Below are 16502 nucleotides of genomic sequence, written 5' to 3' on the forward strand. Positions count from 1 at the left end.
TTCAACCACATACCATACGACTAAAAAAGACCACCCAACAGCAAACCAGACAAACACAACGCATTTGAGCAGCGTGTCTGACTTCACAATCGATGCCCATGTCATTATGTCGCAATAATGCTGGGTCAATCGTTTCCTCTACGCCCAGTGGTGGGATTCAGCCGGTTCGCACCGGTTCTATAGAACAGTCTCACGGAATTTTATGAGATCAGCGAACTGGTTAGCATTACTGGTTACTGTCAGTATTCTGTTTGTAACAAACCGGCTGAAAAATGTGGCTTTTGTGAAGGAACCGGCTGACAAAAAATTTGAAAATTTGAAATTTGAAAATTAGATATAGCAAAACAAACATAAATTAAGTCAAACATCAATCAATACCCAGACTATAGACACAAGGTTTGCAGGCATTGTTACCTTTCACAACATCGTATTTATTTGAGGCCGGGTTTTCAATACTGACAACTACAAAAACGAAATATCGAAGTAGGCTAGATGTAAAAAAAACACGTTGTGTCACTGTCGACCATATCTCCAATTTAGGAACGGTTACCGACCAGCAAACACTTTCGTTTTTAAATATATTGTCAACAAAAATTTCCTAACGCGTATAATTTATTGCATAAGCTTAGTCGTTTGTGGTCCGCCAAAATTTTGGTCAGGCTTTACCGGTCCGTCACTTAAAAAAGGTTGCCGACCACTGATCTAACCCAATGATTCCAAAAGTGGGCGATATTGCCCCCGGTGGGCGAAAACTTGATTACTGCACTCTGCGTGCATTCGTGCACGTGGGCGATAATCACACGCGAAAGGATTGCTGGACTCCTCCCCGCCGTAAGGTAGTTCGCGTAGCCCAAGGGTAGGCAACCTACGGCCCGCGGAGTAAAATAATCCGGCCCGCGACGCTTCACTGAATTATTGCGACAAAACGGCGGTTTTGACGATGAATTAATTTTATAATCAACGCTTCGAGGAGTAGAATATATTTTATACGTAACATGTTTATACAGGTTCCATTACATTTGAACCCACGACAATTGCACCTGCATACTATTGCACTTATATGGAATGATTTTTTACGCATATTTGAACCCATACTCACCCTAACCCATGGATTTTAGCACCCTCATATAGATTGAACCTGCGGATATACGGGTGCAAATGTATGAGTTCAAATGTACGGTCACCGTTTAGACAAACTTATTTTGTAACCTAACCAATTTAGTGAACAGCTACTCGTTTAACGATTCTACAATTTATTAATTATAATTAGACAAATGTCAGAAAAGTTGATGATGAGTGCAGGGTTTCAATAGCGCAGAAAATATCCAAATGGAGCTCCTTGAGATGCAATGCAATGAGGAAATAAAATTCATTTTCTATTCGAGAGATGCATTACTGCTTGATTTTTATGAAATGTATCTTCTCACAGAAAATCTTTATCAAAATTTGACAAACGATGAGAAAAATTCGTTTTTGGGAGTGATGCAGCGACAAGACAGTGTCACATTAATATCGTTTAATATCATTTGTATATTTTTCTCTTAATAAGACGACAGAGTTGAGTTCACGAATTGGCGTAGTCTTTGCACGCTGTTCCGCTTTTAATTTTCTAGAAATATGTGCGCCCGCCAAGACTTGCAACTCTTAATTTTTGCCCGCGAGCGGCAAACAGTTGCCGATCCCTGGCCCATAGCCGATGGTCAGTTACGGCTTCCCACATTTTCATGAACCTGGAACAAATAAATGGCTGATTAATTCTATGAACTGGTAACCGGACTGGAGTCCGTGGTACATGATGAGGAATCGAAGATGAATTGTACCAAAGATCGTTGTGATGTATTTTGGTGCAAGTCATCAGGCAAGTACCCGGCGATTTTTGAGGAGATAGAATATGGCGGAAAAGGGGTTTTCAGCCGTGACACTATTGCTATCGAAACAACGAAATCGCCTTTCTAGCAGTAAACGGGGTGATTTGAGATTTTGCCTGACGAAAATGTCACCAAATATTAAAACGAGAATATCGGTTGGAAACCGAAGACTTATCGATCGATAGTTAGGGGATCCCCAAAACAGAAACTGCAGTTTCGATTCATCCGCTCTCGTAGCTTGCGCACTGCGCATCGCACACCCACACTCGACGGGTCTCAAAATTCTCTCGCTTTACAAAAATCTAGATCACTTCATCAATAATTGATTAATAACTAGCTAATTATACGATACGTTGGATTCTGGATCTGAAGAACTATGATTTAACAATAAAGCTCCTTATTATAATATAGCCACGAGTTTTATATAGGCATCCACGGCCTGACACAAATTATTTTTTAGACAAATTTGAAGCATGCCTTGGAAAATTAGCTAGGTCTGGGGATCATTTTTGAAAACCGTTGATTTTAATATAAATCTTTTTCAAAAAAGCAATAGCGCGGTAACTAAGTATCTAAATATGCTGAACTCTCAATATTCAAACAAAGACTTTTATTCTGCAAACACGTTGACATTATTTTGTATTTATCATGTTAAAACATGCAAAAACCATCCAAAACGCATGCAAAAGTCTCACTACATTTAGTGTAAGATTTTTAACTCTTCACAACGGCGAAAGTAATTCCGCAAATGAAAGTGCTTTCCGAAATACCGTTTAAAATTATATTTTTTTGTTACTGACACAACTTGCCGACATATCCAGCAAGTATTGTGGATCATATTTAGTTAAGAGTCTGTTTGAATTGGTCAGCTTTCTTTTCAAATTCCTGTTTACAAAATAACTACAGATTGATTGATCACCAAATGTGAGGGACAGGAGGTTAATTAATAAATTTTCTGACATATAATATATATTTTCTATGCAGCATTATTTGTAATACTGTTTAGGCTGGTTGTAAATAACCATCCGACAGGAATTATATTGTTAGGGGCCATAACATTAATATTTATTTATCAGGCATAGACAACCTACACTAATAGATTCCTCGTTCGATTTTAGTTTTCTATGAAGGCTTTTTTGTTAGCATATATATATTCCCGCCAAAAAGATAGAAAGCCAGTTAGCAATTTATACAAGCCTGGCACATCATTCGATACTCATGTAGTATGTGAACCAAGATGGCCGACACCGGAACTTAGTACGTGTACCAGGCTGGGGTTAGGACATAATTTCGAATACTACGGTCTAAATACTACGGGAGTCACTTGGCTAGTCCGCGAACTAGTAATAGAACTAAAATAAGAAAAATTGGAATGAAATTATGTCTCAACCTTTGTTTTATGACGAAACAAAACTAAATGCGATTTTTTGAATACCCTTCCAACACCAATGCGACGCGGGCCACAGAATATGGAGTTGCATTTGCCAATATTACTTCGTCTATTCATGTCTTACGACAATAAAAGCACTAGCTTGTCAAATCTCACCTATGCATTGCAACTGTTTGCCATTGAAAGAATTATGATTATTATTGTTCCTGAGTTCAATAGCCTATTGACCTATGTATAGATCCTATATTGTGTCATATTTTGTCATTCAGTCGAAACAAAATTTGTGATTTATCTATTTTCTGGTTTGAAACTAGCATGACTAAATAATGCTGCATCTTTTTAAATAAAAAAAAGTAATCTTTAGGACTGAATGTCCTACTTAGATCATTTTCACATTGGCATATATTTAGCTTGACATGACATTTAAAGGATAAGTTTCTCAACTCAATTATTTCGCTATTTCGTTGTTGCTCATCATGTTAGTATTATTTTCTTCTTAGCATTGATGTTGACATAGTGATCAACTAGAAATTCCCCTTGTGATCTGTTTTACATATAGTAGGCCTATATTTGATTACTGGCTTAAATATGTTAGTAATTCTACTGAGCTGCATTTAATTTGTCATGCTGGTGATACATGTCCACCACATTTTTCGAGTTCACCATCCACTAATATACAGCATATATATGTATCTTTATTTTTGCTCTTTTCATATATCGAATGTTTGTACATATTATTGTTTACCATCATCTAAAGCCCACAGAATTTTATTGTTTTAATGAGTTTTCAACAAAATATGCCCTCCCCCAATGTGAAGCTTTTCTGTGAGTACTATCTATCGAATTTGTTAAAGTATTATTTTCCAGACAACTTTTCTAATAGCCATTTTCAATGTGAACCATAATCACATCAGCAAATAAGGTAGGAGTTGACTTCTATGACCGCATACCGCATGGTCGTATCGCTCCTTCTCTGTTCATACCTAAGCAATTTTAATTTTGCAAAAAAAATTTTTTGCGAAGTTGACTGGTTGCATTTTGGTTGACATAATGACAAATATCTCTCTCTTTTCTATACGGAACCAGTTTCTGTAGATGGAATCAGTATTGCACTTGATTAAAGTGTAGTATAATGTATATACAATTTTTACACATGCCCTCTGAACTATACAATAAATCAAATGTAAAGTGTTGAATAGTAGAAAATTTTTTTATCAGCCGACTCATTCATTCATTTTTCTGTCTTTGTTTTATAATTTCATATTGTGATAATCCATGCTGACAGTTTGATCACAGCGTAAATAAAAAGGTCTTGCATACTGACCATCACAATTCAATGTTTAAACTTCCACTGCACTATATTTTCATGAAAATCTGTATTATTGTCCTTTTTTTTTAACATTGTTTTGTGGAAATAAAATCTCTCTCTCTCTCTCTGCGGGCCACATGAGGCACACGGGCCTGAGTTTGAACCACCCTGATTTAGACAGTCCATGCACCGTAACGTTGAAATATGATAATAAAAACGTGAAATATGCGTCACATATTGTCTCGTTGAAGTGTTTGACAAAGACTTAACGGATTGGCGCTGCTGTTGCATTCGTCGTCTTTTAATAACAGAGAAAACCTTTTCCTCAACAGCCAACAATAAGTTGAAACATTTCCTTTTAACTTATGAACTAAGTGATGTGGTCAATGCTTTTTTGGCGGTGCATGATTTCAACTGCATTTATAAAAGCTTGATTGTACTTCTCTAGGCGATTCTGGCTTGTTTTGATTTAGCGGTTTAACCATAAATGTTACATGATGTTATGCATTGTCTCTGGTTTAACCAGTCTGCTTCGAAATGTTGTTGCATTTTTTGTGGGATATTTTTAAAGTTTGGGGGAAAAGTTTTTCAGTCTCATTATTCTATAGTATAATATAATATTGGTAGTTCACGAAATCTTTGCGAAGTTAGATTCGCTGGGCTGAAAACGGATAGCTAGAATACAGTTGTCATTTTTGTGTTTTGTTAAAGGGAATTCTCTGGACAATTCTTTTGCCGCTTTAAAAATATTGTTGTAGTCCGATTCCTTATTGAAAATTTCAGTTTACAATTAATTCACTGTGATATGAGATTTCGCGTCTCAGGCCGTAGCCCGTCGAATCCCTTTATCGTAGTATATAAGCAGTAAATTTGCATAGGTTATCAAATCTACGACCTGGTTTTCGTCGCGTGTCCAGATCAAAATGCAGTCGCCTAAAGACGATCAATATCTTACTGCAGATATTCCTAGCATAGCAGATTCTACGCCAGAGCACTATCTTAGTTCCCTATTGTTATGTGTATATATTGGATTTACATATTTATCCCATGTCGATAAAACGACCTAATCATATGGCGAACAGAGTCCTCTCGTCCGGTTACTAGGGATTAGTCAGCCAGTTATTTGTTTCAGATGCATGGACTTAAATTGAATGTAGGCTAATGCTTTTTATAAAACACGAAATTATTCTGTTGAGAACCGCAGCAATTACTTTCTTAAGGATAATCCATAGGATGTCACGTTCAGTGATTAAATCTTCTTTCCAACCCGGTGATGGTGTACATTCGCTAACAATGGCATGTAATTGGTAACTAACATTCTAGTTATACATCAGCGAACCGCGGGAATACTCTTCTATTCGCTTTTATAAGCCTTGGAACTATAAAGCCCGCTAACGTGTCAAATAAAACTAATACATAACTTCAAAACGCTAGTCACCAGCTGCTGTGCACTTTCCCCATTTACTGCGGTCGTCCTACGTCCGAAAAACAAGGAGGGGGTTCGTTGATTATTGCGAAACTACGTGAAAAACCGGAATCCCACCACCACGGCCAACCCTGCCGCGTATGTAAACACAAAATAAATTGAATGTCATTTTTATTTTACGCGTCCGCCTCTCACATTCAAGCGCCTGATTTCCTTTCAGGTCATCTAAATTATACCTGCTCCCGTTATAAATACATATTTAAAACCAATAAATACCACTCAACATTTGAATTCGCATATACATTTCAAACTTTGAATTGGGTTTGTAACAATCTGGCGTCCGGGCTTTTTGCATATTTCCTTAGCTTTTGATTATCGAGCCGTGCACGCCAAATCTTTTCTTTTCAAAGATTTTTGTAATGATCTGGTATTTTCGGCATTGTACTGTACAAAATTCCAGTGTAAACTACTCAACAAAGTACCCTATATTCAATGCTGGGCCAAAGCAAAAAATGAAACCAATATTTCCATATAAATTGCTTCATGTATTCGGGGTGAGAATACCACAGTACGAAAGCGCCTATTAATACTTGGGCTGGTCATTTCGAATCGAATAGTAAATTATTCGAATCGGTCCAGACAGAAATTTCGAATCACCGCCATTCTGCTATTTCAGTGAACTGCTCAATTTTTTTATTGAAGTCATTTTTCAGAAATGCAAATCCGACATACGACTGTTTTCTTCCTATCCATGAAACACGTTTCCTATTGTATGTGGCAACTCCGCGAACTGACTGGGTGATGGATTCTATGTTTTCATTGATTTATGTGTATGGAGGACCCATTACAATAAAAAAGTCGCATACAATGACGTTATAATAAGCTCAACATCTTCCAAGTATTCGAGATTAGATTCGAAAAATATTCGATTCTGAAATCATCAGATGTTCGAAAATACATCACATACTCCCAGCAAACTTATTTGCTTACAAATCAGTAGTAAATATGCAATATGAAAAAAAATACTTGAAACGAAAGGCTTAATCAGGGGTCGGCAACCTTTTGTCGCTCGCGGGCCAAAATTAAGGTTGCAAGTCATTGGCGGGCCGCACGTATTTTTAGAAAGTTGAAAAACCAAACGGATGGTACTTTTTATATTAAAAATCAAGCAGTGATACATTTCTCGAATAGAATATGGATTTATTTCCTCATTGCATCTCATAAAATTCCATTTGAATACTTTCAGCGGCATTGAACCCTCTGCACTTAGCATCAACTTTTCTGCGTTTTGTTGCCATTTGCTTAATTATTATTAAATTATATGCTCATTACACGAGTAATTGTGAAATATATAATTGTTAGGTTATAATATAATTTAGTCTAAAGAATATATTCGTCAAAACGGATGTTTTGTTACTATAATTTAGTGAAGCGTCGCGGGGCGGGTTATAGTGCTCCGTAGGTGGCCGACCCCTGGGATAATTGATAAACGACCATGATTGTTTTTTTTTTTCTGAACACTACTGATGAGTATACTTCTTAAAGTACCCGAGCAGTGTCCTCTCTGTAGGAGGTAGTTTTCAGACATTTTGAAGTTGTGTACAAATCATGATATAAAAGTACACCAGTGAAGAAAATCGAAATGCAATAAAAGATGATAAATGTATAAAAAAACAATCGTTGTCATGTGTAACAAAGGTGGTTTGATAGCTTTGGTACCGATAATTAAATGGGTAAGAAAGAGATTTGTTAGAGGGTATGTTGCAATATTGAGTCTATATTGAAAAATTTGGATCCCAAAATCGCGAAAAATTATTAATAAATTAAATAAATATTCATCAACAAAGAGGTTTGAAAAATCAAAGTTATAGGTTTAGAAAATCAGTTGTTCACTCCCCTTGATACCAGAAATAACTATATGATCGACCAATCTAATGTGGCAATACTAATGTGTTCTTACTAGGGCTGGGAATTTCAGGAAAAACACTTTAACCGGGGAAAATTAACCAGTTAACCGCAGGGCTATAATTGACGTAATAATTTGGTATTTTAGCTTATCACGTCACAATGGTTACAAATTAATTTCGAGTGATCTTATTCTGGAATCTCTCGAAATTATTGACCAATCTGGATCGTTTCGTACAGCATCAACTGCGCACATTGAATAGACGATTTTGCAAGAAAACAGTATATTTTTACCAAAGAATATGCTTTTACCGAAAACTGATCATGAATTTATCATTGTCAAATTTTCATAATCAGCAATCTTGGTACTTCAATTATTTTTCACATTTATTGGGTCTTTAGATTACAAATACAGCTAGTGATATTCTTTTAAATTAAGCGCTACAAGAGATAAATTTGCGATGAAGTAATCATTTCTGAAGAAATTGTACATTATAAAGATGATTTGCACCTGAGATGTCAGTTAACGGTTAAAATAAATCGTAACCTTTAACCATCTAGAATCGGTTAACAGATTAACCATTCCCAGCCCTAGTTTTTACACCTACTATTATTGTCAAAGTTGAAAACAAGCAATAATGAATGATGTTTTGCATGTTGGTCATTCCGATACTATATCATGAAACAAGAAATGTAGAAAATAGAACTTATCAAAGTAGAAATGATTATGTCCAACCGACAAATCTGACGAGAATTTAACGAAACGATAACAAGATCAAGTCAGCTCTTTAGGTAATTATTGTGTGGAGTCTGCATATTTTGAAGAATGTATACGATTTTGTGAGCAATATTTATTATTTTCCAAACCTGGCATGACTTACAGCAGAACTGAAGTTCTGCCGCTTCGTTATGTTTCTCAGAGAGTAAGTTTTGCCTTGACCATTTGAGTTGTTTTTAACTGTTCTCTTTTCTGATTCAGATTCATTTTCTTCATCTGCACCTTCACTGCTACTTGCACAACTGCTTTCAGTCTTTGGAAATTCCGGTCCAGATAATTCTCCATCATATACCTCAACATCCTTGAGAATTCAAACAACATTTAAAAATTAGGCCGCAGCATGCATATTAACAACATGTAACCAAGACAGGTATGACTATTCACTATATCATATCAAACTTGTTGTGAACTTGTGGGCTTTGGAATAACACAAGGTTATAAACATGTTGTAAAATCATAATACGTGTCATGAAATTCTAGCTACATTAAGCACAGAGAATTCAAAGTCAGAATCTGCAGTTGCCTAGTTGTTTTTGGCATGATGCTATTACTTCAAAGATTAAATGAGCTTTGATGCCATAAAGATCCTAAAAACGGACCGATAGAAAATTGATGCAACGAAAAAAATTTTATGTCTCCATCTTTTCAATTAGAAAATTATGAACAGATGAACTACGAACAGACTGAAATTTGGTACTTACTTTTAAAACAAACTCGGCCACAAAAACCAACTTATTAATTTTTAACAAAATACAAATGACCTACCTTACCAATTCCCAGTTTTGACAGTAGCAACATAACATACAAACTCAACAATGTCAGCAGCAGCTGTAAAAAGGGTAAACGTATAATATGATACAAAATTTGTGCCTAAGTTTTGCGGTCATTTGAATACTTACCATGACAACCAACCATCCAGCAATGTTGAGCATTTGTGTCCTGGTAAATTCCTCAGCTCCAAATTTTAATGAAATAATCGTTTCTAGACACATGATCGCACTATAAAAAAATGATGACAATTTACTTTAATTTAGAACATGATGGTTGACTTGTTTAGGACTGCAGTCTAGCAGTGTGTCATAGTTTTACACAGTGAGTGCTGATAATATGGCACTGATTATATTATTTGGGTTCACAGATTTGAATCTGGTGTGGGATGATTATGTGCTGGAGTTTTTCTAGACTCCGACCTTTTTGTTTTCGCTACCATTCAAGTTAATGCATCTGGACCATATTAGTTGAGTAGACAAGAGATTTTCTTTCATGACTGAAACACAGCACACAAATAGCAAATTAGCAATAAAACTTACACATAAACCCATGTGTGGTTCCCAACCCTTTTGCATCTTTTGTCAGTAATGTACACATAATATTGCCTGCAATGTAAATGATGGTTTGTAGATATAATAAGATAACAATAAAAAGTTTACAGCTATTGATATATAGATAAACAATGACGACCCCAGAAAACAATTTCCCATGAATTCAAGATTGATGCTACACCATGGAACCATTTAGAATTTTCATACCGGTAATGAATTATGAAAAAATGTTAAAACACTAATTATTGCATACCTGATAGCCGGTGCTGTAATTATTCCAATCAAGAGAATCCTACCCCAGCAAAAGATGTGACTGGCAGGAAATCGAAGAAAATGTTTCAAGAAAAATGTGTTAAGCTCTGCCATCTTTAAACAAAGTTTATGGTCAGCATAAGATACATGAACACCAAAAGATATGAAATTTAACTTATGTGTTATGATTAATCATTGGTGATTCATTTCTTATCTTCCGTTACATGTCGCCTAACGACAAACTAATGATTCAATTGAGAATCAAACTGAAATGTATGTACCATAGTTACAATTTAAAAGATAGCAAAAAGTTTTCCACAAAATGGACCAACTTGGAAGTATTTCTAAAATCAGGAAACGAAGGAAAATAATAGGAAAATATATAACCCTTAAGATAGAATAGAAGATTCTTGTAAAAAATTATATTCCATATAATGCATAATTAATTCTTGCTAATAATGATGCACACCTGCCATATTATCATGAGGATATAAACACCAAGAACTCTCATAAAATGACATTCAGGATCAAGCCAACGAACTGGAAACCAATTGGCTGGAGTGAACTGGAGAACTGCACGCCTTAGTTTTCCAGTGGTGGTATGAATGTCTCTAATGTAAACAAATATCAGGATAACATATAAAAATCTTTTCATTAAACATCAAAGTTTTAAGCATATACTACTTTTGTTGATTTCTTTCTATTTTTATAACTGTTTAGAAAATTGTACTAGTACAAGAATATTTTGTATATAACATGTGCGTTCAATTAGAATAATTAATACAAACATAATGTAGATAAAATTGATAGCTACAACATGATTTTCAGTGAGTAAACAATGCAGATAATATAAATCTTATCATATGGATGGAGATCACATACTTTATAGACTCCCATCGATACTCTCTCATTTCAAGAAATCTGCAAGTTTTGATGCCGATGTATATTCCAACTCCGTTGCATAACATAATATCAAGCAGAAGTTGGTCCCACCAACATTCTTGAAAATTTGGCAGCAAATGCATGAAGAATAACTAAAAGACAATGATAAGAAATTTATCACTAATGTCAATGTCATATATATATTCCCTGATTATTTCATCATCATTCATGTTTGATGCACACATTTACCTATCTACAAAGAGTAGTTTGAAATAGCAAACAATAAACATAAATCTTTATGTTAGTGATGGCTTATGAAAATGATCAAAATTTATCCATATACTGGTATTATATACATATTTTATTTCATGCGAATAATCTACATTCATCAATGGAATCACAATACGGAATGAATTGATTTAGTGACATGACAAGTGACATTAATTAAGCAAGATAGGTATGAATAGCAGGTCCCAGCTAACCAAATACCAGAAGAGAGTTGAGATAAAGCCCCTTCTTGAATTTAGTTACATTTCAGTCTGCAGTAACCATACAGTGATTGATTGACAGTAATTTCCTCACCAGGAATTGTCACGAATTTAGGAAATAAACATTTTTTGCTGTTTGTGAAAGCGGGAAGAAACCATTCAACGAATCAAATTGATCATAAACAGCCCTTAGTAAATATTGAGTGGACAACATAAACTTCAGCATGAAGCTCACTTCTTAATTTGTAAAACAACAAAACATACTTCTGTGAGTTCCCACATGATGCTTATGGTCCAACACATGCTGTAGCTTCGAATAAGAACAGCCTTCAATGCCCAACCAGCAATATGACCAAATGCAAAAACATCCAGACTAGAATATATTCGTTCCAAACTTACATCAGAGCAATTGACTGCATATTCCTGTAAATAGAAAAGGTTCATTGTACATTATTTTACTGGGAATGAGAACATCTACTATTCTATGTTAATTGAACATTGATTAAAATGAATATTGGAATCAGATATAATTCTATTGCATTTATCTTCATTATTGAATAACTAAATCAAATTCATTATGTTTATTATATAAAATGATTTTACCATGTTCAAGTTTATTATTTACCTCCACGGTGTCAACCTCCCTTTTGGCATGTCGAACCTCTGGGTCCAACCAATACATTATCATTTTGACTTGACCCAAGTTTAAAAACAACGTAAAGACAAGAAATAATAAATACAAGACGCTGAATCCAAAAAATACTCTCCATATCTGAAAAATAGTAACAAATGTAAAGATTTTTAAAAAATGTTTAATTTTCTGTGTGATTTAAACCACAAAAACTGTGCCGAAGTACTTGAAACACAATTAAGTCATATTTATAGCATATGGTTGGAATTAAAAATTTATTGCAGTAGCCTATTTAATATAGTCTGTGTAGACTTATTGTATTTTAACCGTGGCAAAATATGTATCAAAATCGCAACATTTTATCATCGAAGACATAGTGATCAAGACCTAAACTTTCTAAATATACAAAATAAGTCGTACCGCAGGATGAGGTCTTGTGAATGGCCCGTTAGGAAAAGCGAGTATGCTTATAATGGAAAAGAAAAATATAACTCCGCAACAACCGAACCAGAGATTTTTTTCTCCAACACTGTCATCTCTAAAAAAAAAAATTCAACATTAGATATGACTAGAAGTTCTAGAACGATGAGTTTAGACAACCTTATTAATAAAATTTATCCTGAAACAAACCCTAAAAAACAAAGAAAGCAAGAAATAATGCTTTAGCACTTTGGCATCAGTATATCGTTATTCTGATCATTCATGGCTTATGAATTTCTAGCAGAGTCAGAATCAGTAACAGTAAAACAGAAGACAGTAAACAAAGAAAAACTAAACTTTTGCAATCTATCCAAGATATTTTTGGGTTCCAAATCCAACACACTGAATCCAAGCATAAAAAAAACTATTTGAAAATAATAATCACAGGTAATCAGTATTACTTACCTAGTTAATCCAATATACAAAAAAGCAATAACAAGAACAAGAAGTAGAGTGATGGAATGTGGTTTGTAGAAAAATTCAAGAGTTATATCTTCTACCTGAATCAATTAAAAAAACCCAATACTTTAATAATAATATCATTTTTCATAAGTTGGGGTCAGGTATTTCCAAGATACTGGTGTAAGCCATGTTCACAACACGACGTAAGTACTTCTAGTTGGCATTTTATTCCTAACCCCCATCTAACTACCTTATGTCATTCAAAAATTGCGTCATTACGACGTCACAGTGAAGTAATAAGGCCATTCAGACTATACGAACTGTCATCCAAGACGCCCAAATGATCCCCCTTAATCGAGCAAGCTATTTCTCTGGTTTGCGCGTCGCAAAGATCCAGATATGAGAGAGATCGCTGTCGTTAGTAAGTTCTTTATCGTCAGAGCAGATGCCATTTCAGGCGATCGTAGGTATACTTTGGCAAGCTTAATGACGTGATTGTGATGTCAAAGTGACAAAGTTTTTGATGGCATAGACAGGTTGGGGTTAGAATTGACATGTGCAAAAATCGAGCAAGATATTTCTCTTATTTTCTTGTCTCAACGATCCCAATATGAGAGATATCGCTGGCGCTAGTGAGTTCGTTATCATTGGCGCAGATGGCATTTCGGGTGATCGTAGGCATACTTTGGCAAGCTCTTGGACGCGATTGTGATGTCGTAATGACATAATCTTTGGATGACAGATCCAGGTGGGGTTAGGAATAACATATGCAAATACAGGTGTGCCCCGCCAAATAAAGTACTTACGTCATTTAGTGAATATGCACCGGCGCGGGTCTAGTTTAGTTTCGTACCTAAAATACTTTCAGTGGGCGTAGCATAACAATTTTTGGGGTCTCGTATAGTTTCGTACCTATTGTACTTCTGGTGGGCGTAGCATAACAATTTTTTGATATGTCAATCCTAACCCCCATCTGACTACGCCATCCAAAAATTACATCACTACGACATCACAATGACATCATCGAGCTTGCCAAATATACGTACGATCGCCCGAAATGGCATTGGCGCCGACGATAAAGAACTGACGGACGTTTTCGATCTCTCTCCTATTGGAATCGTTGCGACGAGAAAACGAGAGAAATAACTGTTCGAGTTCGAGTGCTCGTTTGCGCGTCTAGGGTGGCAGTTCGTATAGTTTGAAGGGCTCTATTACGTCACTGTGACGTCGTAATGCGTAATTTTTAGATGGTGTAGTCAGGTGGGGGTTAGGATTGATACGTGAAAAAATTGTCATGCTACGCCCACTAGAAGTATGTTAGGTACGAAACTACATGAGACCCAATTTTTGCATATGTTAATCCTAACCCACACCTGACTGCATCATCAAAAGATTCAGTGACGTAATACAGTAATAGAGCCCTTCAAACTATACGAACTGCCATCCAAGACACGCAGACGATCACCTAAAAGTTGAAAGCTAAGTTAGTGAGTTCTTTATCATCGGCTTAGATGCCATTTCGGGTGATCGTATGTCTGTACGTATACTTTGGCAAGCTCTATGACGTGATTTTGAAGTCGTGGTGACGTAATTTTTAGATGGCATACCGTAGTCAAGTCTGCAGGTGGGGTTTAGGATTGACACGTGAAAAATTGGGGTCTAGCAGGTCTGCAGGTGGGGGTTTGGATTGACACGTGAAAAATTGGGGTCTAGCAGGTGGGGGTTTGGATTGACATACAGACATATGCAAAAATTGTTGCGCCGGGCCAAGTAGAAGTGCATGTGGTACTAAACTATACCAGACCCAAAAATTGTTATGGTACGCTCACTGGAAGTACTACCGGTACGTTTGGTACCGGTACCGGTACGAAACTACACGAGGCCGCAGACACATGGTACTAATGAAAGCGTGTTCTGCTGGTACGGTACCGGATGATTTCAATTGTGAACTTACTTGTTGTTCGTTGATTGCTCGGAAATCATATCTATAATATTGTCTCTTTGATCGTCGGTTTGACTGACGCCTAGGCTTCAGATTGAATACCATCGCGCTAAGTTACGGTATAATATATTCGAAGACTGTTGCAGTAGCTAGCAGTGGTTCCCAACCGGTGGGAAATTTCCCTCTAGTGGGGAATTTGGAGGTTGAAGGTAGGAAAATTATGGCTCCTCTAAAAATGTACGCACAGCAACACAATTATTAAATATTACACAATGAAAATCACAACATATGCCATGAAGCGAAAAAAAATTCCTATTCAATTAATCAAAACTTTAGTAAAATATCACGATGTTGGGCATGATATTCTGATCGTACTACGCAACTCATTTTGATCTTTGGTTGGCCGATAACAATAACAACCTCACAGGCATGTCTTGAACGAGCACCAATGCTTTGAACAATACGCAAGAAGATTTTCGTTGCAGAGGCGCAAAAGAGAACAGTTTTTATTCAAATGTCTCAGAAGTATTGGGTAGGCACGCGCTCTGATGAACAAATATTTGACCCGTTCCTCCATTCTGCTAAATTGTTAATAAAAGATAATGGCTTATGTAAAAATAAAGTACGATCATAGTCATCTCGGCTACGTTTCATGTTTTTAACGAAAATTTTTGAGCACCTGCCGCAATGCGTTTCTATGCACTAAGAATATCTCCAATGGTTCTATGTAACCCCATGAAATGAGGCAACATATTTCAAATATTCATTTGCTTATCAGTTTGCTGAAAAAATTGTGCAAACTAAAAGCAGGATAAGATTCGACAACATGGGCAATTTCAAATGAGTTCAAATGTGATATTGACTGCGTCATTTGTAGATGTCCTTGAATAGCAAGAACCAAAAGTTCCATAACATCGGTGGGACATAAATGAAACTTTGTTTCGTGGAGTGTGATGATACTGTATTCTGCCGAGTGAGTCTGCGGCGCCAAAGAAGAACGAATCTCCTTGTCCAATAGCAATGCGCATTTTCAAAAATAGATTCTTCAGACTTCCGGTCTACCACATATAAAAAACAGCAGAATTGATATAGACGGTGTAGTGTAATGTAAACTTTGATGAGTTTTTTGTAATTTTAAGCGTTGAATTGTTCTATTCGATGGATAACACTGATTTTCTTTACACGGATCGTCACTGTCTTGGGATGCTAGACGGCGGAAGAAATGTTTTCACGGGGTTTCAACCTCTACACCAATTGCAAGCCTTTATTATAGAAAGTCATACCAATTATTATTGTCAGGAAAATTAGTCTTTTTAAACAAGTTCATATGTAATGGGAAATACCAACTCAGCCTAATCGGAAGTGGGAAATTGAGATAAAAAGGTTGGGAACTCCTGAAGATTGTACAACGCCGGACTGGAGAGGCG

At 36.0% G+C, this 16502-nt stretch overlaps 1 protein-coding gene across 1 annotated transcript; it reads right to left on the reverse strand.

The window, feature by feature from the left end:
- Positions 1–7580: 7580 nt before the first annotated feature.
- LOC120331416 (phosphatidylserine synthase 1-like) lies at positions 7581–15248 on the reverse strand. The gene is made up of 12 exons (XM_039398488.2): positions 15088–15248; positions 13137–13231; positions 12672–12789; positions 12246–12392; positions 11885–12043; positions 11133–11284; positions 10720–10861; positions 10252–10364; positions 9987–10052; positions 9576–9675; positions 9442–9504; positions 7581–8977 (listed from the first exon to the last, which is right to left on the reverse strand). Exons 1-12 carry the CDS (start codon positions 15178–15180, stop codon positions 8753–8755), a joined length of 1473 nt encoding a protein of 490 aa, XP_039254422.1. The 5' UTR covers positions 15181–15248; the 3' UTR covers positions 7581–8752.
- Between the last annotated feature and the right edge of the window lie 1254 nt (positions 15249–16502).

The sequence above is a fragment of the Styela clava genome, chromosome 6 (genome assembly GCF_964204865.1).
Source record: "Styela clava chromosome 6, kaStyClav1.hap1.2, whole genome shotgun sequence".
NCBI classification, from domain to species: Eukaryota; Metazoa; Chordata; class Ascidiacea; order Stolidobranchia; family Styelidae; genus Styela; species Styela clava.

Excerpts from the sequence above, each read along its gene's own strand:
- LOC120331416 (XM_039398488.2), bottom strand. The coding sequence starts at position 15,180 with ATGGTATTCAATCTGAAGCCTAGGCGTCAGTCAAACCGACGATCAAAG. Across the intron at positions 10,862-11,132 it reads TATCGATGGGAGTCTATAAA|AGACATTCATACCACCACTG; the intron begins GTATGTGATCTC and ends TGTTTACATTAG. Across the intron at positions 9,676-9,986 it reads AACCACACATGGGTTTATGT|TGCGATCATGTGTCTAGAAA; the intron begins GTAAGTTTTATT and ends ATTTTTTTATAG.